Below are 26,787 nucleotides of genomic sequence, written 5' to 3' on the forward strand. Positions count from 1 at the left end.
GCTTGTTTGATCAGTGAATAATTAGGTTAAGGTGGGGGGGTAGAGAAAAGAAAAAGGAAGGGGAAGAAGTTTAGGAGGCGGGAGAATGTGGATGGGGATGGTAGGGATAAGGTCCAGGAAGGAAGGGAGGGGAATAAGGGGGGAGGAGAGCAAGTATCAAGAGGGAGAGAAGTAGGGAGGGGGAATGGGGAGAAGTAAGACATGAGGTCAGAAGAGGAGATCCTGACAGAGAGAAGTTGTGAGAGTGTCAGTGGACAAGACAAGGATTAAGGACCTCAATATTTATTGAGGAGATGCAGTTTTAGCTCCGTTTTGACACTGAGGCCGGAGGGGTTACAACGCAGGTCTTTTGGGAGGCTATTCTAGATGCTAGGAGCATTACTGGAAAAGGAGCGAGATTGAGTGCGTTTCTTATGTAACAGGGGCGGAATGAGAACGAGGGCATTGGTACTTCTCGTTGGTCGGGAACAGCCAGCTTTGTGAAGTTTATCAGAGAGGTACGGCGGGGTGTTTTGATGCAGGTCTTTATGTGTCATGCATGCAATCTTGTAAGAGGATCTGCCTTTGACGTCCAGCCAATTGAAGGCTTTGATGGTAGGGGAGATGTGGTCAAAGCGTATGCAGTCAGAGATAAGCCTGGCAGCTGGGTTAAGCACAGTTTTGAGTGGTGATAAGTGGGCTTTAGGTGTTCCAGCGAGGATAGTGTTACCATAGTCGATTCTCAGCAGGGCCAGTGCTTGGAGCACTGATTTGAAGTCATCAGCAGGAATGAAGGGTTTAATTTTCTTGAGATGGCGGAGAGTGAAGAGAGCTCCTTTGACCGAATTTTTTAAGTGGGAAGTAAGTGTAAGGCTATTGTCAATAGTGATGCCTAAAGATTTAACTGAGTTGGATATGGTGAGCGGGCAGTTGAGAGCATTAAGGTCATGGATCCAGTCCTGGATGGGGAGCAGGTTATTTTTGGGAGAGAAGAGGATGATTTCAGTTTTCTTAGGGTTGAGTTTGAGATGATTATGGTGGAACCATCTTTGGATCTTAGTCAGTGTGTTGTTGAGGTGCAGAACATCAGAGCGGGATTTAATTAATCTTATAGTAAAGTTGCGTGTAGTCGGTATAGAGGTGGTAATTGATTCCTGCTTTTTTAAGAATGAGGGAGAGGGGTTCCATGAAGTGGTTAAAGAGAGGGAGAGAGAATAGAACCTTGGTGAACACCAAGGGAGACAGGTGTGGGGATAGAAAGGCAGTCCAAGATTTTAATTTGCTGAGTTCTGTGTTTGAAAAAGGAGGTGAACCATTTGAGAACAAGACCATTGAGGCCAAAGCGATCTTTAAGAGTGTTAAGTAAGGTAGAGTGGTTAACAGTATCAAATGCAGCAGAGAGGTCGAGGAGAATGAGTAGACAAGATTCGTCCTTGTTGAGGGAGTGATGGATGTCTTCATCTATGGACAGCATGGCGGTTTCTGTACTGCAGCCTTTTCTGAAGCCAGATTGCAGTGAGTCCAGAAGATTGAAAGAGTTGATGTGATTATCCAATTGGAGAAGGGCACATTTTTCAAGGGCTTTGGAGAGCAGAGAGAGGTTAGAGATAGGGTGGAGATTATTTGGGTCGTTAGGATTAGCCTTGGGATTTTGGAGAATGGGAGTGATTTGTCCGAGTTGATGGGAGACAGGGACAGGGACACACCCCGTGGCCAAAGAGGAGTTGATATTAGTGGTCCAGTATGGAGCAATGATATGTTTAAGATCTTTGGTAGGTGAGAATGGAGGGGGTCTTTGGTGCGGGAGGATGGTTTTAGTTTCGTGATGATGTTATAGACTTTGAGTTCAGAAACGGGGTGGAAATTATGCAATGAGGCATTATTTTTTTGCTGAGGGTAGTTGGGATTAGGTTTAGGAGATAGATGTGAGGACTCCAGGTGTATAGTTGGGACGGCAGGAGATTCAGGAGAAATGTTAATGGAAAATGGAGGGTTGGGTGAGAGGATTGATAAATGTTGGCGACTTTTTCCGAGGAGAAGTTTGCAATTTCTTCGCATTTCTCCATTGAGGCCTTCAACTTTGGGGGGGGAGGGGTTGTTTGGTTTTTGATGATGCTGAACAGTTCTCTGGGTCTATTTTTGGTCCGAACAAGTTGGGCACAGAAGAAAGAAGCCTTTTTGTTAAGGATGTGTTTCTTGTAGTTGGACCTAGCAGATCTGAGGAGGGCTAGATTGGAGGGGGAAGGGTATTGCCTCCATGTTCTTTCAATCAATCTAAGAGAGCGTCTTTCGTTGTTGAGATCTGGGTTGAACCAGGATTTGGAAGGGATGTTTCTTTGAGTTTTTAGCTCGGGTGGGGCAATTTGGTCAAGGACCACTGATTTATTAAAATGTTCGGTGAGGTTGTTAGCATTTTGGGAGGGAGGATTGAGCAGAAGTTGAGCTTGGAGTTTAGTCTCCAGTTCGCCAGGGGGGATAAGATGAAAGTTTCTGGTCAGTTTCTTGTGTTTAATGGTTTTTGAGGAGGGTTGTGGCCCTGGTAGAGATCGTGAAGAGAATGAGGTGGTGGTCAGACCAGTCGATGGGGATCAGGTTGAAAAGATGGCCAGATTGTTGTTTGAGATGATGGCGTCAAGAGTGGCCCCTTTGGTGTGAGTTGGGGAATGACAAAGTTGTTTAAGGTCACTAATCTCAAGAAGATTAGTGAGGAGGTTAACTGTGGGGCCCTTAGTATCATTCCAGCGGAGGTTGAAGTCATCAAGGAAGAGGTTTTTAGAGCTGGAAAGAGAAGATTGGGTGAGAAGGTCGGATAGTTCCTCTGCGAAGGGGAGATGGTCACCAGGGGGGTGGTAGATATTATGAAGACAAATTGATGGAGAACCCTTGTATTTAAGTTCCGCTCTAAGGTATTCGAAGGTGGTATGGTCAGAGTTCTTAACAAGAGAGAGTTGTCGTTCATTTTTAACGATTATAGCTAGACCACCTTCTATTCTGTCAGGTCTATCTTTTCTGAGGATGGAATAACCGGGGGAAGGAGAGCAAGTCAAGGATAGAAGTAGAGTGGTCCTTGAGCCAAGTTTCAGTAAGGAAGACGATGTCGATGGCTTCGCTAAGGATTTCAATTGCGTGTCGGACGGCCGATCAGCAGTTAACCAGCATGCAGGCTAGGGGTTTAGGGTAGTTTATGGGGGGCGAGCATGATTGGATAGCGGTACGTTGTGGTGGTGGTCTAGGTGATACGGGAAGGATGGAATTCTGCTAGTCCCCAGGATCACTGGAATGGTTGAGCAAGGGAAGGGAGGGTCGATACTAGGGGGGCAGGGGAGGTAAGGGCTACATAGGTCAAGGGGGTCAGTGGGGGAGGGATTGCTCAAGGCAGCTGTGGGTAGTGTTTAAACATTGAGGGTTAGAGGTGCTTTGTAAGCCAGGGCCAGGGGAATTAGTGCGATTAAGGAGGCTCCCGGAGGAGAGGGAGTTGAGGTCTTTTCTGAGTCCAGTGAGTTCCGCCGACAGGGTTATGAGATAACGTTCAATGTTAGATAGTGTCTGGGTTATGAGAGTGAAAGGGGTGGTGGGTGAGAGGTCGGGAGGGAAAAGAGGATGTTCCGTGTTGGCCATGGAAAGTGGTCTGGAGAGTGGGTGGGGAGGGAGGCCAGGAGGGCAGGAAGTGAGTGATCAGGCTGATGGACGAAGGGATGGCAGTGGGGCTGCAGAGGGCATTCCTAGAATCAGGATACATGTTATGAGATGGAAAGGAGTTGAGAAGAGTGAGAGAAGTCTGAGGAGAGGAAGAAAATTGGTTAGGGGGAGGAAGGCAATATAGAGAGGAGGATATTGGGGTTGGCAGAAGAACCGTAGGGAGTTCGGGGAGTGGGAGTTGGGAGGAAGTGGTGGGGAAAGGGGAGGGATTAGTGGTAGGCGGAGATATGTCATTAGGGAGAGAGTGAGTAAGGGTGACTGTGTATGCTGTTGAGAAGTTTGGAGGAGGGGAGGTCACTAGAGAGGGAGGGTGAGTGGGAGACTGGGGTTGGGGGACTTCAATATCAGTTGGCACAACTGGGGGAGGGAGGGTAAGAGGCAGGGAGGGCAAAAGGTTGTCTTGTGGTTGGGAAGATGAAGTGTAAGGGGGTGGTTTGGATACTAGGAAGGACAAGGTGCTGAAATGTTGTTCAAAGATGGTGCGGTGGTTTTCAGAATCCTGTATGAGGATGTTGCCGGATTTGAAGATGGAGATTTTGATTTCATCGGGGAAGGCAGGGGAAGGGGTGGTAGACAGTTTAAAACCATATGGGATTTTACATGATTTAGTGATGGGGAGGTGGTGTAGGAAGATGCTTTTCCATTTGGAGGGGTGTATGTAGTAGAAGATGTAGTTGGTTTTAATTAGGGAGGTGAGGCTGGTGTAGTTATCGACGAATAACGTTTCATGGTGACAAATTAGTAATTTATGTTTAAAGTTTTTCTTCGCATTTTTGGAAAGGTTAGGGGGGAAAGAATGGTCCATGAGGTGTGACCATGTCTAGTGATGGGGGAGTCCTGTGGTATGAGGGAGTGATTGAGGGGAGGCGTGATGGTTCAACTGCAAAGCATGGGCAGGAAGCTCAGTTACCATGAGAGATAATTGCACATAATGAAAGACCAAGACAAGCTTCATAAACACGTCAGAAATAAGGGAAGAGAGGGAGAACGGAACCAGGAGAAGAGAAGTGGTATAAACAGAGGGGATCAAAAAGTGAGTAACACACAGAAAGATAAATTACAGGGAGAGGACAGTATTGCAATTAACAAGTTTCGACAAGTAAACTCAACGTGTAGCAGGAGGAAAAACTGATAGGGGGAAATGAAGGATCAATGAAAGACAGAGGATGTTAGAGGTGTCAAATCATGAACAAAGTAAGAGAGCAGGAAAGAAATTACAATCACAATACAAAAATAGACAAAATAAGGGAATAGGTAACAGTTACAATCACAGGGAGATTAGGGAGTAAACAACTAAAAATATCAATACAATTGAGCCCTAAGAGTTAAAAACAGCTGTGAGAAAATCATTTGTGAACAATAAAAAACAGTATAAATAAGCACAAAGAGAATACTTGAGCACAAGGAAAGAAAATCCCCTGTGCTGCTTTGGAGGATACTCTGTCAGTAGGCAATGTGTAATACTAACGGAAACTGGGAAATCTAAACGAGGAAGGCCAGTGCAAATAAGGCCCAAAATGTGTTGCAGCTACTCAGATTAAGAGTACAGGAGCAGTCGAACAGCATGGGGGAGACAAAGGGAGGCAAGTTGGGTTTTCAGGGTGGGGCAAGCCATGATCCCCTGGGGTTGATGGACAGACAACAAGTGTAAGGTGCGGCAAGATTGAGGGAGACTGAATGTTGTGCAGTAGGGGGGGATACATCTCACACCCCGAGAGCTGGGAATGCATCATGCAGGAAGTGAGAGGTAACTCACCGTGTTGTGGGTTTGTGGGGACCGCCGTCAGCCATTTTGTGGAGGGAGATCGTATGCATTCTCACCATCTTGTGGAGCCAAAGAATGAACATAAAGTAATGGCCCGAGGAATAAGGAGAAGGGGACGCGAAACAGAAGGCACCTCCACTAGGACGGCGGGGCCAGCTAAACTGGGAGTCAGTGGCGAATACAGTCATAGTGCTCTTTCTGGTGGTGGAGCGAAGGAGTGTCGAAGGGGGAGACTGAAGGAAAGGGAACGGCGAGACAAGAGGCGGATATACACCGCATAGGTGTGTCGATTGGGGGGGAGAGGGGAGAGGCGTCAGCCATAGATCCAGAGCTACCCGTTGGACCAGCCCCAGCGTTTCCGACCGTAGTAAGCCTGTGTGGCTCCGATAGCAGGAGATATCATGCGGCTCACCAGAGCAAATGGGAAATCATCCGAACTGCGGCAGCCATGGGTTGCGACGATTGTTACCTTGGACTCTTTGTAGTTCCGAGCCAGCTCTCAAAGGGGGAGACTGAATGCAGGGCGATTGGCTGGAAGCAGGGCTAAAAAGTGTCAGGCTTCATATCCGATCAGGGACGGTGTCAGTGTGTGGGGGGAGGAGGAGCCAGCACCGGACCGGGATTGGGGTCAATGGGGGCATGGGCTGTGCAATTCGGAGGTGTGGTCCACTCCCAGTAGAATCGACAGTGGGTTGCGTAGAAAGCTCACCAGGGAAGGCCGAGAGCCAGCGGATGATCGTTTCATCAGTGGTCAAGGACCGGGGCAGTCGCCATTTTATGGGTCTGCACGGCTCAGCGTGCAGTGGAGCTGCACCACTGATGTTCGGCCGTGACAGTCTCGATGCTTCAAGGTGGAGGGAGAGTTAACATGCACAGCGCCCAAAGCCCGGGCTCCTTAACGTGAGGTCCAGGCTGGGTGTGGTGGAAAAACGCAGTGTCGCTGCCCGGACTCTACGGCCCAGCCCGTCTGGGACCGTGTTCAGTTCCCACCTATGGCTTCAATAGTAATCTCCTGTGTCGGGAGGCTAGGACCTGAAGGCTTGACACTCAGGGGAGTCAGATTGGGTGATCCAAGCTCACCAAAGGTCAGATCTAGAGACAATCAGTTGGCAAACTGGAGGATTCCCAATTAAGGATTCGGTTGGCACTAGACTTTATGCAGAGCAGCGAGGTGGACCCGGAGCGGGCTCGACAGGTCTTAGAGGATCGATCCCATCGAGACCAGGACCGTTGGCAAACCGGAGGTCACAGGAGTTCGAGGCGGTTAGTTTAAACTTGACGACGGGAGGAGCGGTGGACCCAGGGCGGGATCGATGGGTCTTTGAAGGTCACAGCAAACGGTAAGGGGTTAATCAGTTGATTGATTTGTCCGGTACAGTTGCATAGGAGTCAGGTGGACGACGGGGGGAGCGGTGGACCCAGGGGGGGACGACGGGTCTTTGGAGGTCACAGCAATCGGTAAGGAGTTAATCCGTTGTTGAATTGTCCAGTACTGTAGCATAGGAGTCATGTGTCCGGGTAAACAGGGAATAATTCCCGACTTGGTAATCCCCAACTCAGGAGCTCTTGGGACGAGCTCCTACACGGCGGCCATTTTGCAGGCCTTTTATAGCTTGCACAGTTGAAAACTGGCATGACAGCTTACATCAGGTAGTAACTTGCTTGCTCAAAAATTAAGATGCCCTGAATAGGGCAAAATGAACATGAAATATTGTTTTCTTATAGGCTATGTGTACAATCTTAACAGTAGCTCAAACCATTGGATGATAAGCTGCAATGTGGAATTTGAAGAATAGTAAAATATAATAGGAAGGAAAAATAAGGGATAGAAGTCCCCTCAGCATTATACAATGCTTGTTGTGATGTTTGAATGAGGTAGTACATTTTGCTGTTGAGGTATTACTGCAGATGATTTTACTATTTAACACACTTAGGGATAGATGACGATGGTCGCAATACCTCCTGCCTTTCATTTTGTAAATATTGTTACAATTAAAGTCAGGGTAATTGAGAACAGCAAAGACTGCTCAGTAGAATTGACGAAGATAAGTTAATGAAAGAGATAGTTGTGTCTGGGGATGTTGTTGTGGTCTTCACATAAATAAATACTGGTAAACTACTCCTTTAAATTCAAGTAGAATCTAACACTATTTAAGGTTATATATGTCCTGCTAGTTCTAATGAAAAAACATTCAGTAATAATTTAAACTGTCATTATGACTAAGATAGCGTATACTCGTTTTGGGTTGGTATGCATGTGTTGGTGAAAGAACCCACATCTGATGTCAATTGAAAATACTGGTGGTGTATTTTATGAATGAGCATTAAGGTGTAATCAATTTGAATGTTTATGTATGTGTTGCTGAGGGATATCAAAGAAATTGTCATCCCTGAAAAACAAGTAAATAGAACAACGCCCATAAAAAATAATATTTTCTAACATTTCTGGAATGGTGTCCATCATCTTTGGAGGCAGACAGATCGTTGCACAAAAAGGGGAAGACTATGAATATGAAGAATGATTTGCTTTGGAACAGATTACATTTGCAACAAGAATATAAAACATCTACATATTCCAATTGTATATTATCTAGTCTATCTTGGCAATTTGCAAGGCCATACATACCCGTATGAGTAGCATTTGAAATAACCCCAAAATGGGCACTTAGATGTTCAGCTCTATTGCACATAATACTGCCAAATTAGTGGATCTTATTGCACCCAGTATGTAGGTTTGTCTTTTATTGCCATTGTATTGTTATTTACCACTACTGATCTGTAGGAACTGTGTTGTCTCTCTTTCTTTTTGAGCAGCAGATGTGGGATTTATCCACAGAGGATCGAGGGGTGGTATTGAGGGAATAACAACCTGTGAGACTCAGCTAGTAAGGAACAGTGGGACCTACAGTGTTCCGAATAGAATAATTTCTATCTCTCTATAGAATAAATAGCTACATCTCTCTTATTAGATTTTGGCAATGTTCATTGCCTACAGGTTCTTGCCTTGAGGATGGCATCTCATGTGTAGTAAGCATAACTGATATGCTATGTTGCCTATACATTTTGGCTGTCAATTCATACAAATTCGGGAGGTACTGTGACAATTTGTCTCTTAGTCAAAAAGAGCTTTAAACAATGCAAGCACTTCCATGAGAAATGGCTAAAAGCCATATTTAGAGATTTACGGGTGGGATACCCTGTCACAATATGACAGATACCCTGTGCATCATATTACAAGTGTGGTAGGCTACAATGAACTTGCATTAGGTGACCACGTTTGTCACAGAGTAGCCTATCTGCCAAACACTAAATAAGGCCCATATTTCAAACCAGTAAAATATATCTTCATATGCAATTAAGCTGTAAAAATCTATGAATCCTTTATTGACAGATAAAACAATATTACTTGAGTACCTGATGGAGTAAATCTCCAAACTCAGTGGCCCCTACTCTGTTATTATCAGGTAAGGAACATCAACATCATAGTATTTTAAGATAGCAACTTTAAAGAGAGTCCCACTAATTCATCATACTAGTAAAATGCATTGCTTAAAAATATATAATAGTTTGTTACTACCTTTAATCACACTTGTTCATAGAGACAAAAACTGAAATTTGCAAAGAGAGGACACAAGAATTTCAAGTTATTTATCATGAAGCATGACAAACAAGTTACCAAGGCATGACTCAGTCTATAGTTTCTCCAGCCAACAAGGCACCTTGTCTAAGGCATACCCGCCTGAGGGGCTTTGGGTGGTCTGCTCTCCTACTCATTGTGGTTTTGGCAGGAACAAAACGCACAATATGTTAAACTCACAGTCAAAAAAAGGACAAAAAATTCTCAAGTCGACCGCTTTCTCGGTCTATTAAGTGGTTCGTCAAAAATTGCCCCCCTGTTTTGCAGTCCTGGCCGACATTCCCACTAAAAGCAGAGGATCTCAGCACCATCCCAGCGTTACTCTGTCTAACTTTTAGTTTGTTGGTTTGCAGTTAAACTCCACCTCATCAACTTATCAGTGATCAAATGTTAAAATAGAATCTACAGAGGGCTATCAGACAAGTGGAAAGGCAAGCTTCCATGGGTGGAAATCCATGACACTAACTTTGCCTGATGTTACAGACCATCTCAACGATTCTGCTGCCCCTAAACTAGTTTAATTTAAAATGTTATACTTTTGTGCATAAGGCTGTTCTCATATATGCTCCTTCTTAACTTTCCAACAGGCAAACCTTTACTGGCTAACCAGACTGCAACAATTAGCCTCCCAAAAGAGAGTCACCTGCACCCAGAGAGATATAAGCATTTTAAGGTAAAAATGTTCTGCGTACAATGCTGCTTCATTTGGTACTGCCCCAACTCATCTGGCATGAAGAGTCAGCAATGCCCTGAAAGTGCACCTGCTCTAACAGGCCTTTGCATTACACTCCCTCACTGTTCCCTGGAGCATCAATCCTCCAGGAGAAGATTCAAACTATGAGAATGTGAAGGTACCACACTAATTTGAGAAGCCTTCCTCTCTCCTCCACCTTAGCAATGCCCTTTTAAATGTCCTACAGGTGCCAGGAATGCTATACAGAAAAAAATAATACTACCAATAAATATTCTTCTGAAATAGACTAAAAAGAATGGCTGATGTTTGAAATGTCAGAGGTCATTCATATATTTTCCTCTATGAGTTCTCCCTAATTTACCATGACAGTTTGAGGCCAGAAATATGCCAAGAGTCTCCTACAATGAGATTCATAGTAATGTCTACATGATGCTTGAAATCGTACTTGAATAATATCTGACATTAAAAAAAGAGCAGTGAGAGCGAACCCTGATAGAAATGTTGGGATTAGAGGGGGGTATGGAGGCTTTTATCACCTTTCTTGGTAAGTGTAATATTGTGATAGCTAGAAAACAGATTCCACCTGTATTAGTCAATAGTAATATCAATTAATTTGAAAAGTTAAAACTGATCTAAAAAAGATTGAAACATCCGGATTTGTTGTGTAAACCAATATCAACAGCACTCATTGGTTCCAAATAATATATTCTACACCTCCCAGTGGAAAAGCATGCTTTGCTAGACAATTTATAATGCCTGGAATGGATTACAATGTGAGAGATTCCATGCATGATTAGATGGATCATTGTGCCATGACTCCACATTATTTTGTTAAATTTCTTTCCTTCAAAACACCTGATTGATGCACAATCTTGAAACGTCATTCGGAATTATTTGTGCATTTTTCAACATGTGTAAAACAGCTCTTAAATTAGAATGATCACTAAGTATGTACCAGCCTCTCACACATCTATACCTATCAATGGTTATTGGAGGAAGAGCTATCTAAAAATAAGAGTAACTGCCAAACTTCAAACAGATTGCATTATCTCAAAATATAAAAGAAGAAAATGTTGAAATAGCCCCATCACAGACAAAACATTACAGAATTTATGTCCGGAGGACATATAATATAATAGATATGTTGCCCAGCTTTCTTATACAATAGTGGGCAGACTTAATAAGAAACTGTAAATTTCCACTTGAGCAAGGTAACACGTACTCTTGCAGATATTTACAATCTAAAATTTAATTCACAAAAGCATAAGACACATTGCAGCCAAAGTTAAAAAAACAAAAAACTGTTTGAGACCATTTACTCAAGGAACATGTGGAGAGCAGTAACGTTTAACAACAAAAAACGGTTCTATAAAAAAAGAAAAAATATTTTTCATATCATACTGCAGTACTGGAATTTCAATGCACCATGTTATGCTTGAACATGTATACATCTAAGCATAGTTCCGGTTCTATAGATCACAAACATACAGCCGTTGATTGATGCCTTGTGAGAGATACTGTCCCTGTGATTAGAACTAAAATGACACTATAAATAACTATGGAAGTAATCCCTACTACTCAATACAGCACACCAGTAAATAAAAAACACCAGTTCAAAGGGAACCAAACTATGAAACAAAGCATGAAAGCCAGTACATATTTCAGATCAGCTTACAACTTTGAACATTATTTACATGACTGGAAACATCAGAACAATATCCCACACTTAATTACATCAAACAGTTCCTAATAAATTGCATATGTTGAATTATTTGGATGTGTGCCATGTGCAAAGCCCTTACTGTATGTCTACACATCAGCCCAGACTTTGAAGAGGTCAATTAATATGTGTTTACAAAGTCTGCCAGGCACTTGCTCCCACATAAAAAGCCTGAAGGGTAAACAAAAGGATTATAAACATTTGTTTATTCGAAGTGTGCTTTGTCTATTCTGGAGCTGCAAGAAAAGCTGTTGTTCTTCAAGTTTATTAAATAACTGCATATTAGGAGGCTTCTGTGCTACAGCATATTTAAATGAGGAGTAAGAAATGTATGCATGTATGTGTAAACATTATGTATTTTTCTCAAACTAGAAAAAGCTTACTGCTATGAACAAAGTTACCCTGTGTTGCAACCAGGGTAACGGACAGCTCCTTTGCTAACAAAAATGATTCATTCAGATTGACAATTCATTTAGTTTTGGTAGATGTGAATGTAATGAATCCTTCAAACAAACTCAGAGTTTGACTTCCATAGTCTAGTGAAGAGTTATGTGAAATGAACATTTAATATTATTCCCAAAGTCGAATTCTTCTTGTGTAAAACTAACTTCCAGAAATGCTTGCTATAACAACAAACAAGAATCGCTTTCAAATTTTTGGGAGGGAACATTTGGGCTACAGGAGTTTTTTTTTCATTTTTGAAACTGGTCTTTTCAAAGAGAAATACATTTACCACTTGCAATTTTCAAACACATCTTGGGGCGATTTAGCCAGTAAGAGTTTAAATCCCACAAGGCTAGATTTATATCCTTTTACTGTGAAGGTGTATGTTTGTTAGATACATTTCCTATTTTGGGTCCTAAAATAGTTCAGCACAGCCACTATTCAGTTATCTCAAGCCTTTACAAATAGGGGCCTATTTGAAGAAATTCCGGTTACACCTGTGGTGATAACATACTGAGCCCGATTTACTAAGGTAAACTTACACTTGCACAGTTGTGGCGGAGAACTCTGCACATAAAAAGGTAGGGCAGGCCTATATTTTTATATGCGGAGTCTCCACTACGAGTACAGACTTTTTGCAGTCGTAAATTTACTATTCGTAAAATTCAACTCAGAGTTTGTAAATACCAAAACAATGCAACTTACATAAAAGTGTAAGTTTATCTTTGTGAATCAGGCCCTTTGAGACATGCCAGTCACTCAAGCTTCAATTCTTCTGTTGATGAGGACTACTTCCAGAGTTTTAAAGAGTGAATCTATTTAACTGCACTTCCGGTAACTTTGAGGCCCAAATCTGCTGTAGACATTATGGGTCAAATCCCATCAAGGGAGAACTGAGAAGGCTATGTTGAACTCAGTCTCTGACAAAGTTTTGGCTGACTCATGTTTTAAATATTTGGAAGAACTAGAGCAGTGCTATTATGTCACCATATACAGTGGCAATTGGTTGCTTGTCAAAGGAATATGCAAGGCATGTGCTGCTCGCAGATGGAACTGCAGTCACATTTTTTGACATTCCTAAAACACCAAGCAACGTATTAACGCAATTTAAAGGCTAATATGGGAGATCACAACAAAACTTTCAAAAGAGAGTGCAATACAACAACTACAGTACATTAAAACAAAATGATATAGCAATAATGCAGCACAAAAACACAGCATCACAAAAAACAACAGAACACAAAACCACCACAAGATGCCACACAAAAAATATGCACTATGTTTTTGCCTCACATAACCACCTTCCCAGTTTTGTTTTAATAATACAACAGTAAAAGTTGTTTGGAACAAGCAATGCCTTAACCTGCCAATAAAGACATGAAAAAGCACTATTTAAAAATGTTTTGTGAGCCATATATCTGTCTACCCTCTGTGCACTTCTTCTTCTGGAAACTGTTATTTGAAAGAGGCTATACAATCCAGGCATGCTAGTTTCTTACTGTCCTCAAATATCAGCTTTGCTAATTTGTGAAAGAGCACTATTTTATCGGGGGTGTGAAGGTGTGTGTGTGTTGTTTGTGAATCTGACTTATTTCAAGGCTAGGCTGGAGTTCATGAAAGCCTGGTTTTTCACCATTACGGCTGTAGTAGAATTAAAAGTTTATTTTGTGAATATCAACTGTATTAATCTTATGGGAGTGTGTGTTTTTTATATTAGCATATTCATCCTAAACCCTACCTTTAATCGCATATTATAGTACCGAATTAGTACTACTAGAGTACGACTTGACCTACGCGAAAATGCCTTTTATTTGTGTATCAGGCAATATGTGCTTATGAGAAGAATGAGTTTATCATAAAAAGAAAACAAAATGAAAAAAAATGAATTCTTCAAAAATAAAAAAATAGAATTCCTCTTTTCAAAATGTTATATGTTTAAAGATAATGCCTCATGTTTCTGTACTGAGCATCTGGAAACACATGGCAGCAGTTCTAGAATGTTTGAATTTGGCGTGACATGAATTTTACAAGATGATCATTGGGGAATTGCAAACAGACTGCAACTGTTGTGAATAAGTCCATGCAATTCAGATCTGAGACAGTGCTGCTGTACTCAAGAAATTCACATGTCTGGGATGAAAATATAAGTACTAAGCAAGTGTTTTGCATTTTTCAGAGGTTGCTTTATTGGATTCTCATTCAGAAGTTGGCATGCACACCGCCAGTGCTGGTTCCAATTTGACTATTCAAAATAAATTGTTACTGATTATATGACAGGGACTGAATGTTCCATAAGCACAGAATAATTAGTGACATACTGATAACTCACTATTACTATATAAAAATGTTCCAACTACTGTTCACAGTTATGCCTAGAAGTATCCTATAGATCAAAAATTGCAAACAGATACCCAAGGAGGACTTGATATATCATTAACATTAAAGACCAGGTTCCTGGTTTCCGTTTATGCTGGCACACACCCTTACCAGGTGCACCAAGCGACGATTTGTTTCCAAGTACTTGTTATACAAAAAAATGTGCTCTTTCCTATACATGTGCAAATTCTCTACGTTAGTTATTTCAGGTGGCCGTGGTCTGCCTTTGTAATGAGTGCAAGCAATTGGGTGCGGTTTGTTATGACAAATCAAAGTGATGGAGTTTTGACAGCCCATGAGGTCCTTCAGAAAACCTCCAATGGTGTCCCCTTGAGTACAAATCACCTGTTGCTTCATGCCCTTGAATCTGTAATATGGTTGAGGCTCAAAGCAAATGCATTCCTTGATTTGCATTTGCTACACTGCCATACCTATGATAGAATGCCTTTTTCACATTGGACATGCACAGAATGTGCACTAGTACAATTGTGATGGCCGCTCCTGAATAGAGAAGGATGCTTGGAGTGCAGAAAGCAGGCACACATGCTTGCTGCACTTCCGGCCCCTTACAATCCAACCCCTGCATCATAAAACTTTATGAAATGTAATCAACACGGTGCCCAATCACCTTTCTTTATCCCACTTTGTTAATAAGCATCTCGGGTTGCATACTTTCCTTTTTCGCTCTAATTTCTGTCAGGATTGATTCCACTTTAGTTGGAATATCATCTAAATCTAGACTACTCAGTCTGTAATACTACTCATACCTGTTGGTTCTCATATTGTAAGTTGTTCTTTTTCAAATAGCTATTTTCGGGAGACTTCCTGGCAAACCACTTGGTGAGAACGTTGGACTTCTACTTTTTAAAATTGTTCCTCTCTCATGCGCCAAAACATTACGTTTGTGGACAGTTTTTTTTTCTAATTTGAATGATTATGGCTTTCTTTCGCTATATTTTCCTCCGATTTACTTCCCCTTCCAAACCTATTTAATGTGCAATAAGTTTTCTCTCTCTTTTCTCTATTTCTTTCTAGAGAGCCATCTTGCTTTTTAGAAATATGCGTTTATACAACTCGAACCTGTGGTAGTTAAAAGAGAGTGGCTTAGGACTCAGCACTTCTCAAATCACACTCCCCATGTCAGGGCTGTAGTTAATGCAGGCACCTTTGGAGAAATTTGTATCAGATTTTACACCAAATGTCTGACTCTTCGATGAATACTCCCAGTGATATTCAAGCGACTGTCTCGTCATTTTTCTATCAAACCGAGGGGACTATATAGAGTTTGGTGGATACAGTATGACTGGCAAGAACGGGTTGATGTCCCATCTGCCCTAGGAATAGGATATCCATTTTTGGAGTATTTTCTTCATCGCCCAAATGCAAAACACCTTCTAAGTCACTATCTGTTCACTGAGATGTACAAGAAAAAATATCACATGTAATTATTGAGTAATTGATGTTTTGAAACAAAGTGTGATAGTAGAAAGTATACAGCACCATTCAGTAAAATGTGCAAAATAAACAATGCTATACCTGAGACTTTGTTTAATAATTATCTTAAACATATGTAAAGGATTACATGATCTAACAGGGCTACTTATAAAAGTAAATTTACTATCTCGCAGAACATAACAGGACTTTTTCCAGGTATCACAAAAACCTAATTTCACTCAATATCTGCTTTGCTGCCTCAAAATGGCACACTAGATTCGATAATGTTAAAAACATCCACACAATTTAGCACTTTCTGGTAGGAATAACATTTAACTCTCTCAAAAGGATGGTCCAGTGCACCCTGAACTCATCGCAGAAGTGTTCTCCAACATTGTTATTTTGTAGAATCAACGTGCACCTAAAAGCAGAACATATTTCATGTAGCGCCTAAAATATTCAAACAGCCTGTTTCAGAAAAATCAAACTCCCTTAATCATTCGTCATGAACATGTCAAACATAATTTCCTAAAGGAGCATCCATTTATCACTAGAGTGTTATTTGAATCCCAGATTGAAGGGCATTAAAATTCCAAAATGGAGACACTTAAATCAGTGGTTTACACAAATGTGGATGAGTGGCAGCTGTTGCTAAGATTGAACATCCACATTTCTTTTCTGTTCATTGGTGACAGAGGAACAAATTGGCTTTATGCACTCATGATCAGCAGTGTCTTCCTTATACCACATCTTTTCTATTACTACAAAATGGAAGACAATAGGATAGGTGTGCTCGAGCAGACTTGGCTGCTTTCACTCGTAAACTACTCATGATTTCCCTCAGTACCCTCCTCCTCCATGCTGCTATCCTGATAAACCTAACTATTACTAAGGCCTCTTTATGAATGTCCACGGAATTTCCGATGGATCAGAGTTATCAACCCCATGTGAAATTACAAAGTCTGTAGATTAAGTGTGCTTGCAAAAGGAGGTTTCCTCTGCTTAAAGTAGGCAAAATATCCTGGAAAATATCCAAAGATAAATTAAAAATTGTAAGGGAAATCAGATGCTATAATCCCAATTTCTCAGTGGAACCCCATTGCCCCACCCGTAATACGCTGCCTAGTCTGCCCATCCTCATGACAACTGCTACTCTCAATATAGGTATGTTCTGTGCCAGATTTAACCAGGAGAAGCCCAAGTGTTGGACTTGACCCTTTTTGCAGGGTTATCCCAAAACTTTTTGCTTTTTGCCTCCTATTTTTCTGACCCTGTTTTTGTTGGCTATGGGACTCTGGGCACTTTACCAATGCTGATCAGTGCCAAAGTGCATATGCTCTCTGTGTAAATTGTGTTTATGATTGGTTATCCATCATTGGCATATTTGATTTACTGCTAAGTCCCTAGTAAAGTGCACAGTGAGTGCCAGGGCCTGTAAATCGAATGCTACTAGTGGGCTTGAAGCATTTGTTGTGCTACCCACATGGGTAGCCCTATAAATGAAGATGAGACCTGCCACTGCAATGTCAGTGAACTCAGTTTTTAACTGCCATGTTGACCTGGCTAGTGCTCCCACTGCCAGGCCCTAACCTTCCCTTTTCCTACATGTAAGGCACCCCTCAGGTAGGCCCAATGTACCCCTGTGGGCAGGGAGCAGTGTACGTGAAAGGTAGGACATGTGCTGGTGTGTTGTACATGTCCTGATAGTGAAATACAGTTTAGTTCGTTTTTCATTGTTGAAAGGCTGTCTGTCCCATAGGCTATCATTGGAGCTGCACTATAACATTTTGCATGAATAGCTTTCATTTGGGATAAGATGGGGAAATGGAGTTTAGGCTCTCTAAAGTGGGAAGCACTATCTCGGCTCACTGGCCCTTGATGTGCCCAGCACGTGGTGAGCACTACTCATGAGGAGAGGATCAGCGCTTGACTGATCCTCTGTGTATTTGCTAAATACTAGCACATGGTGAGCGCTTCCATTCCTTTGTATTTCTTTTCTGCATAGTGAAGTAGAAGCTGCAGAGGTGCGACTCCAGAAAGAGCTGATGATCTCCGTTTGTCTACGGTGGACAGGGCGCCCGTTTGTGCCTTTCATGGCTACGGGCCGTGCAACGGCGCTCGTGTTGCAGGCACCGCTGAACTGTTTGGCTCCCCTCGAAGGCAGTGCAATGCTGATGGCCGTGATTGGGCGCTGCCGAGGGAGCCAGAGGAAAAAGGAAGCCCTGTGCCGGAGACCCCTGGCTGCTAAGCTCCAGGGGGTGGGGCCCAGCCATCGGAGAGGACCCAAAGAAAAGAGCAAGGCCCAGGAGAGCCAAATGTTGGGGATCCCAAGGAAGGCTACGTAAAGAGTTTTGAGGAGCTGCGCCTCGTGGTGGCAAGCAGCTACTAAGGTAGAAGGTGGCTGAGGGGCACCCAGCGAGATCCCTCCCTTGATTCTGCCACTGGGAGCCTTGTTGGTTTCTCTACCGCACTTGCACTTGGCAGCTGCACCGTGTGTCTGTGAACAGCTGCTAGGGCCTCTACCCAGGCAGATGGGACTGAGTGAAGTCTCTCCGCCGACGGGTGGAAAGATGTGTGCCCTACGTGGTAAATGCAGACCTGGGGGGGCATTTGGTTGAACTTGCCATACGGGGTAAACATCGACAGAGGACTCCGTTGTATTAATGTGGTGTCTATCATTAGAGCTCTACAGGATTACCGTAATATCCATAGTAAGCGCACAGGTGCTCCTGTGGCCTATGTGTTATCACTGCATAACTTGCTTATTTACTGGTGATGTTTTGGGCAGATCTTTGTGGTTCTCCCCCTACCTAACTACTGCATTTCATGCCCAAATGTTATTATTTATGGCATTTATATCTGGCAATGATAGGATAACAAGTATCCTTTTCAGAAACTACATAAAATGTACAGTGATGGTGTAGGGTGTTGTTTTCACGGTGTTTTAATGACATGTACAACTTATAAGGATTTTCTTTATTGTACTAAATGTGGTGTTACGACAATTCCCTAGTTGGCAAAGTGATTTATGTGATTGTGTTTTGATGTGTTTATATACGATATAAATGATATATTTATATAACTTTGTGCGGAGTCTCTTTTGTGGTGTGTAGTGTGTCACTGGTGTGTGTGTGTTGCACACAAACTTTACACATTGCCTCTGGGATAAGCCTGACCGCTCGGCCAAGCTACCAAGAGGGTCAGCAGGGATTGTCTTGGGTGTGTAACTCCCTTACCGTGACTAGAGTGGTGGGTTCTGCCTGTCGTAGGTGCATACCTTAGCCAACCAGAAACCCTATTTCTAACACCACGTTCTTCACTATAAGGCCCTGTTTCTTCATTCTTGTCACATGCAATGTTAGCAAGACCGATTCTCATGACTTCCAGTGTCATTTTCTCATGTCATTAACATTAGGAATATTTAGGAAATTATTTCCTGGAATATTTAATATTTCATTCTCTGGGTTACTATTATCACTATTATAGTGAAAAGTTTATTATCATATCAAAAAGATACTATAAGAATGGGACTTTTTTGATCACAGTGAGTTATATAATGTATTTGTTTTATTCACCTTAAGGAACATAAGCTTTAAAGAGCATTTTGACTTCGGGATCTGAAGTGTCACATTGATCTTACAAATTATGGCAAATAGGATAGAAAGTCAAAACCCACTTTAGTTAGGAGATATACAGGTTATACCAGTGCTTAATTTGCAAAAAAGTAAGTGCCAGGGCTTGCTCCACCCATTGCCCCTGCCAGCGTATCACACTCTTGCAAGTGTGACAATGAATTCTAGGCCACACAAAGCTTTAATAATGGACTGTATGGATGGTATCATTAATCGTTTGCAAATATTGAATTATTAAACACACTTCTCTCCCATCAAAAATGGGCAAACAGCTCCATCATTCATGTGGGGTGCCGAGCACCGGCAAGCACTGGCTCAACTTAAGCTCTGATTTAAACAATAAAGGGACGAAGCATTTTGAGTCTCCATTCATTAGCAGACCATAAACTGTTATTTCTAACCATGATTATAAGGTACTTTGGAAACAATATATCAGAAAATAAGCGATCATCATGTGCTCCTACTACAGTTCTGAAATTATAGGACATTTTCCAAAGATGAGCTCCGGTTTTGTTTATTTATTTACCAAGGGCCAGTATTATCGTCTACGGTCTCAACTGGTCAAACCTGGAAGAACAACATTCTAGGGAGCTGTGATGTTTGTGTATGGATCTCACAAACAAGCACCAGATGAGAGCAGAGAAAAAAAACCATAAACAAGCACCAGATGAGAGCAGAGAAAAAACAATCATGCAACACAGGGTTGTGTTGCCAAGTACGCATATAGGCCCATCTCACCCATACAGCTCGACAAAATGATGAACTGAAAAACATAGGGAAACACAGGATGGAATACAAGGTATTGCATAAGGAAGGCTGTTGCCATCGCACCGCTCTCTGTTTTGCTGATGTATCTTGGATCTGTTATGACGAGCATTAAACCACGAGTGTGATGTTTACCTCATACACGTCCTCCTCCAGGATTCGTTTGCCAAAGACGGAGATTCCATGGGTGTTAAGCACAGGTTTGTCACTTCTCAGGAGCTCTTTCGTGATCTTCTTTTTGCAGTCGACAATCATGGTCACAGTTTTTTTCTCTACACTGATAGCCACCCGATGCCACCTGAAAACGAAGACCGAAGATTGCAGTTAAGACTTTAAATCCTACTGGTGATGTTGAAACTTAAAGGATTGTGGTGTAAACACAGTTACACAGCGGGCCGATTCACACAGATTTTTGTACTTGTGTGTTCATTAATCGAGGAAAAACCTTGGAGTAGGACAGGAGAACTCGGGTTTTCTCCTACAATTGAGGACTAACTCACTGACTCCTCGTACTAAAAACTTTGTGAAATGGGTCCTCTGCAATAAATGTATTGACCCACGCATTGAAATGCCTGTTTTCAACAACATGCTGACTTTAATCCTCTATGTATATACCACTGAACAAGTCGTTTGGAGGTTCTCACAAGCATTTTTGCTTCTATGCATTGCATTTCATTTATGTGTTTCTAGAGAACACTTCATGGAGTAAAACAAAAAACACATCAATGATTCTCCGGTATTGCATGTTTTTTAATACATTTGTGATATTTGCCACTGGGTGCAGGAACTAAGAGGCTTCATAACATGCGCTATACAAACATTTGCAATGCATTAGGTCTCGCATTTGCGAGAGTTTATGTTATTGGCAATGTAAATGACAATGCCTTTTATTTATCTGATTTACTAATTAACACATAAATAAAAGGCATTGTTAATTACAATGCCAATAGCTCAAAGTCTTGTAAATGCAAGACCTATTCAAAGAAGCGGCAGTCACTGTCCCGGGATAATTAGAAATTGAAGGTGCCCGTGGCGCGCTGAATGTTGCAGGAAAGCATGTTGTGGCCGTAGAAGAAACTCATTAAAGAAAATAGTGCCTACAGACTAAATAAGACATACCGTGTAACAACTGAAGTAAAAGGGCCATTCCTCATGGGAGGTTACAAATGAAGATAAGGCGGTACTAAGGAGGAACAAACTAGCCTATTAACGAATCAGAAGCCAGTATTTAGGAAGGGCGATGATGCAGGTCAATGACAAATATGGGTGGGGATTCTATTCCATACTCCAATACAGCATGCAGCCGAGCAGTGCATGCGCTGCCCAGGCTCGACCTAAAAAGGTCTCAATGAGTAATGTGTGCAGATTCTCCAATTTACCCAACTGCAGTGTGTAGGCTATAATGAAAGGACAGGGCTATGGGAAATGACAAGCAAGAGGATGAGTGTTGAATGTACTGTCAAGGACCTACTTTGTTTTGAAAAAGCAATTTCTTATATGTGTGGAAGAGGATTCTTTGTACGCACATCTTAACATGAAAACTTTGACACAATGAACATTATGGGCAAACGAAGTGGGAAGATGCATCTCCTTTTTGAAATATTGTGGTATAAATTAGACTTTTAATTAAAAAAAACATAGAATTATGTCATCTGCTATATTTCACAATCAAGAATCCCATGCCTGGGACCTTTTTGTAGTCTATTATTCAATCTGCCCTAAATACCGCACTAAGTTAGAAATTGGAAATGAAGGACCGTTGGTCTAGAAAGATGGATTTAGGCAATTTTTCAAGAATCACTTTTTAAAAAGAACTAATAAACCAACCAATGTTGATTCTAAAAGTAAGAAGACATACGAAACATGGGCTTCAAACTTTTTCTGTATGGCTAAAGTTTTCAATTTGCATTCAGTCAGTCCGTCCCCTAACTCTCTGCTGCCCTAGTTGATCCCTGTCCAGCCGAGCCTCGCTCTCAACTGGTCACTCACACTGGGGATAACCAGCATTTACAGAATCATAAGGCAGGTTTTCTAGGCAAGAGGAGAACAAAATGTTCTCCCACTCAATATTTCAGAGAAACGTCCTCCAAATGTGTTTTTTTTACCTGTAGCAATTATTTCGCAAGTTGATGTCTGTTCCAGAATCACAATTGATGCCCTCCTTAGAAAACCACTGAACATTTTAAAATTGTGATATCTGCAGTTAAAACAATTCCCGGGTCTGATAGTGTTTTATTGATGGAAACTTGTTAGAAGCATGCTTCGACAGCAAAATCTGTTTTAATTATTATATATGTTTTGCCATCAAATGGTATTCTGGTGCCTGTGACTATATATATATATCCATCCAAAGATCCAAAGATGAATACCACCAAACACAGATATCCTTCTGCTTTCTAGAAATATTTGGAGATAAATCATATGTTGAGGATTACGGTAACGATGAGGCCAATACTACAATGTGCGAATGGGTCTTTGTGGATAAGATTATACTAAATATTTATACACAGCATCTTTGTTCCGGACATCGTGTTTGGACCTGTAAACTTTAAACTTATAATAATTTCTTTTCCATTTTATTGACATATGCATGGGCCTTGTATGCTTATTTCAAAATCTCGCAAGGACAATTATAGATTTACCCACTAGATGGCAGGATAATATATATCATGTGAAACCGATTCATGAACATGATACGAGTCTCCTTAGCTTATTGGGGAATTCCTATCCACAGTATCATTCAGATATGTTGTATCCTGAAAGCTCAACTTCATAATTGTAATTTAAAATAGCGCTTATGTCACATTTTCTTAAAATATTGTCTGGTGCAAATAATTCGTGGGCATCATTACAAGAAATCCCCTGGTACATTTTTAGATGTGTTTTGGTTTAAATCAAAAACAAATTCTGCTCTGATATGATTGGGGTGTATATGGCTGTTTGGTACCAACAAAGTGCTAGCATTATGTATGGAGATATATTGAACGTGGCTGTAAATAGTTGGAACTCACCATGGGTATGCTTCTTTGGCAGCAGGGAAGTTAACATCACACGGATTTATTTCCCTTCAATAAAGCTGCTGTTCTATTTCAGGCAGCAGAGATGGGAGTAGCATGTTTCCGTCCCTTTCAGACTGTACTCAGATGTGGCTTGTCTAAGTCGCTTCATCGAGGCGTGCACGGAGCTGTGGTTTGTGCGTGTGGTTTTTCAGACAAAGCCAGAAGGTGTGGCGTATATTTCAGTGATTATTTTGGGTTGTGTCCAGGCTTGAGGCTTGTGCTACCAGATTAGGGAAGACGATGCTTCGCACTGCGGACTGTTTTAGCGGTTTACTGATGACCATGCCGTGGCCACTGCGTCTTTTTAATAGCGAATTGAGGTCTGCACCAAGAAGTGTGGCATGTTTCAGTAGTTCGGGTTAGGGCAGATGCTATGTCTACGTTTTTTCTTTAACTTCAACCAGACAGTGTCCAACAGTGCGGCCTCTCTCGGTGTTTTATGTCAAATTATGCCCAGAGGTGCAACTTGTTTCTGTATTTTTACATTATGCCCAGAGTTGTGATTTGCATCTGTATTTTTATTTCAGCCTACCGTCAACTTGAAGCTTTTTTAATGTGTTTAAATCAGAAAACAGACAACGTGTGACTTATTTCAGTAGTTTATATCACACCTCTCTGAAGTGTGGCTTGTTTCATTGGTTTATACCGCTAAGAGGCTCAGAAGTATGAGCATTTCTGAACTTTTTATCACATCAAGTAGAATATGTGGTCTGTTTAAGCCGTTTATATAACACCATGCTCAAGATGGGTGGATTTGCTTATTTCAAATTTTGAATCAGACCACACTCAGAGGTGTGACTGGTTTCAGAGTTCGTCATGCTGAGATGTGTTACTTGTTTCTTAATAGACCATGCTGAGAAGAGAGGCTTGTTTCAAAGTTTGTATAAGAAAATGCTCGGATGTGAGCCTTTTTCAGTAGGATAGATCAGCATATTCTCAGAGATATGTTTTTGTCAGTAGTCTATATACAATTATGCGTAGAGGTCTGACATTCTTTGTAGTGTATGTACGACCATGATCAGAGGTTTGACATGCTTTGTAGTGTATATACGACCATGCTCAGAGGTTTGACATTCTTTGTAGTGTGTGTACGACCATGCTCAGAGGTTTGACATTCTTTGTAGTGTATGTACGACCATGCTCAGAGGTTTGACATTCTTTGTGGTGTATATACGACCATGCTTAGAGGTTTGACATTCTTTGTGGTGTATATACGACCATGCTCAGAGGTCTTGACATTCTTTGTAGTGTATATACGACCATGCTCAGAGGTTTGACATTCTTTGTGGTGTAAATACGACCATACTCAGAGGTCTTGACATTCTTTGTAGTGTATATACGACCATGCTCAGAGGTTTGACATTCTTTGTAGTGTATGTACGGCCATGCTCAGAGGTTTGACATTCTTTGTAGTGTATGTACGGCCATGCTCAGAGTGTCTGACATTCTTTGTGGTGTATATACGACCATGCTCAGAGGTCTTGACATTCTTTGTAGTGTATGTACGACCATGCTCAGAGGTTTGACATTCTTTGTAGTGTATGTACGACCATGCTCAGAGGTCTTGACATTCTTTGTAGTGTATATACGACCATGCTTAGAGGTTTGACATTCTTTGTGGTGTATATACGACCATGCTCAGAGGTCTTGACATTCTTTGTAGTGTATATACGACCATGCTCAGAGGTTTGACATTCTTTGTGGTGTAAATACGACCATACTCAGAGGTCTTGACATTCTTTGTAGTGTATATACGACCATGCTCAGAGGTTTGACATTCTTTGTAGTGTATGTACGGCCATGCTCAGAGGTTTGACATTCTTTGTAGTGTATGTACGGCCATGCTCAGAGTGTCTGACATTCTTTGTAGTGTATATACGACCATGCTCAGAGGTTTGACATGCTTTGTAGTGTACGTACGGCCATGCTCAGAGGTTTGACATGCTTTGTAGTGTATGTACAGCCATGCTCAGAGTGTCTGACATGCTTTGTAGTGCATGTACGGCCATGCTCGGAGTGTCTGACATGCTTTGTAGTGTATATATAGGTCTGGCTTATTCTTCTAGCTTACGTCAGACAGTGCTCAGAGACAGATGTGTTACTTATCTCTGGAGTTTATATCGTACCATGTTCAGGGTTATGGCTCATTGATGGAGTTTACATAAGACAATGTACAAGGGTGTAGCTTGTCTCAATAGTGTATATCAGACATTGCACAGATACCCGGATTATTTCAACAGCGTCTATTAGACCATGGTGAAATATCCGGCTTGTGTCTCTAGTTTACATCAGACCTTCCTCAGAGGTTCTGGCTTGATTTTGAAGTTAATGTCAGTCCATGGTTGTGACGACTCATACTTTCCTATTTTGGATACTGGACATGGTTTGACATGATTAAATGTTTCTTATCAGCAGGGGTGGTTCGTTCACATTAGCGTTGGGGCCCCACCTCTCCCCCTTATTGTTAGCAAACTATTTTATCATAAATAGTAATATTCCCCTAACCTTAGAGGCAGCCTTGTCTCCTATTGACCCAGGCAGTCAGGCACTTTCACCGGCACATATGCTAGTGTGCATGTGCCTGCCATCACAGTTTTTACTGGGCTTACCTGTTGTTTACCAAATCCCATTGCTGTAGTTACAACATTATCCTTGATAAGTAGGTTGTCCAATATTAAAACAAATGCTGGTCCCTGTCTAGCCTCTACTGCAGCATTTTGTGTCCATTCATCCACTCATATAATGTACCCTGCATGTTTAGTAATGTTTCAGAACCATGCATGGAAGTGAGCTTGTGGGGATGAAGCACATTTTGACAATCAATGTAATTCTGCATATTCTAGGTCAGCCCATTCCTTTCCATAGCTACGTCAATAATTAGGCTAGTCCATTTTGTTTACAATTCTGTGACTTGAAGGCCATTTAACCTAATATAAAATCAGTACTACAAGTCACAGAATTCTAAGAAAAAACTAGGACTGGCCTATCCATTTATGCATGGACATGGGACACTTGGGAGCTACGCCCCTTCTTGCCACTCTCGGTGGGAATACAGCTATATGCCATGTGATCCATTGGGAAGGTAGGGTTGGTATTTATGTATTGTGCTTGTAATGTGCCTTAAACATGTGTTTTGGAAACTGCCCCAGAGCATTCTGGGTAGAGTAACCAAAGGATTGAAGTTCCATGAGTGGATCTTAAGGACAGAATATGAAGCTCCCTCACTTCACTGTGACTGGGTCTATAACCCATCTCTATAAACAGGAATTAATTCTGCACCGAGTATAAGGACCGGAGGCCTAACAGACACTGCGCTGTGCAGGTCAGAAGAGCATTTACATTCTTCAAAATGTGGAGCATGGAGTATTGCTATCAAGGCATTTTCCTAGTAGTATCTCTCTAAGTAGACTAGTGTCTTTGAAAAGAGACATCAGCATTTTATACATATGTCTCTTCATTCAATGAATTGGCTCAGTTGTTTCATCTGCCCGCTCCTTGTTGTTCCAGGTGGGTGTTTACTCCCCACCACTGTCATATTCCACTGCCAACCACTGAATATCAGACATAAATGGTGCATGATTTG

The 26,787-nt window shown here is 41.7% G+C and overlaps 1 protein-coding gene across 6 annotated transcripts in view; it reads right to left on the bottom strand.

Annotated features, from left to right (window-relative positions):
• Positions 1–26,787, bottom strand: part of COL11A1 (collagen type XI alpha 1 chain) — a 407,114-nt gene that overhangs the window by 302,711 nt on the left and 77,616 nt on the right. For all 6 annotated transcript variants that reach the window (XM_085601921.1, XM_085601919.1, XM_085601916.1 and 3 more), the window contains exon 4: positions 20,281–20,443. In XM_085601921.1, the coding sequence (XP_085458047.1) occupies positions 20,281–20,443 (163 nt within the window). The remainder of the gene's footprint in view (positions 1–20,280; positions 20,444–26,787) is intronic.

The sequence above is a fragment of the Triturus cristatus genome, chromosome 4_2 (assembly GCF_964204655.1).
Source record: "Triturus cristatus chromosome 4_2, aTriCri1.1, whole genome shotgun sequence".
In the NCBI taxonomy this organism is placed as follows: Eukaryota; Metazoa; Chordata; class Amphibia; order Caudata; family Salamandridae; genus Triturus; species Triturus cristatus.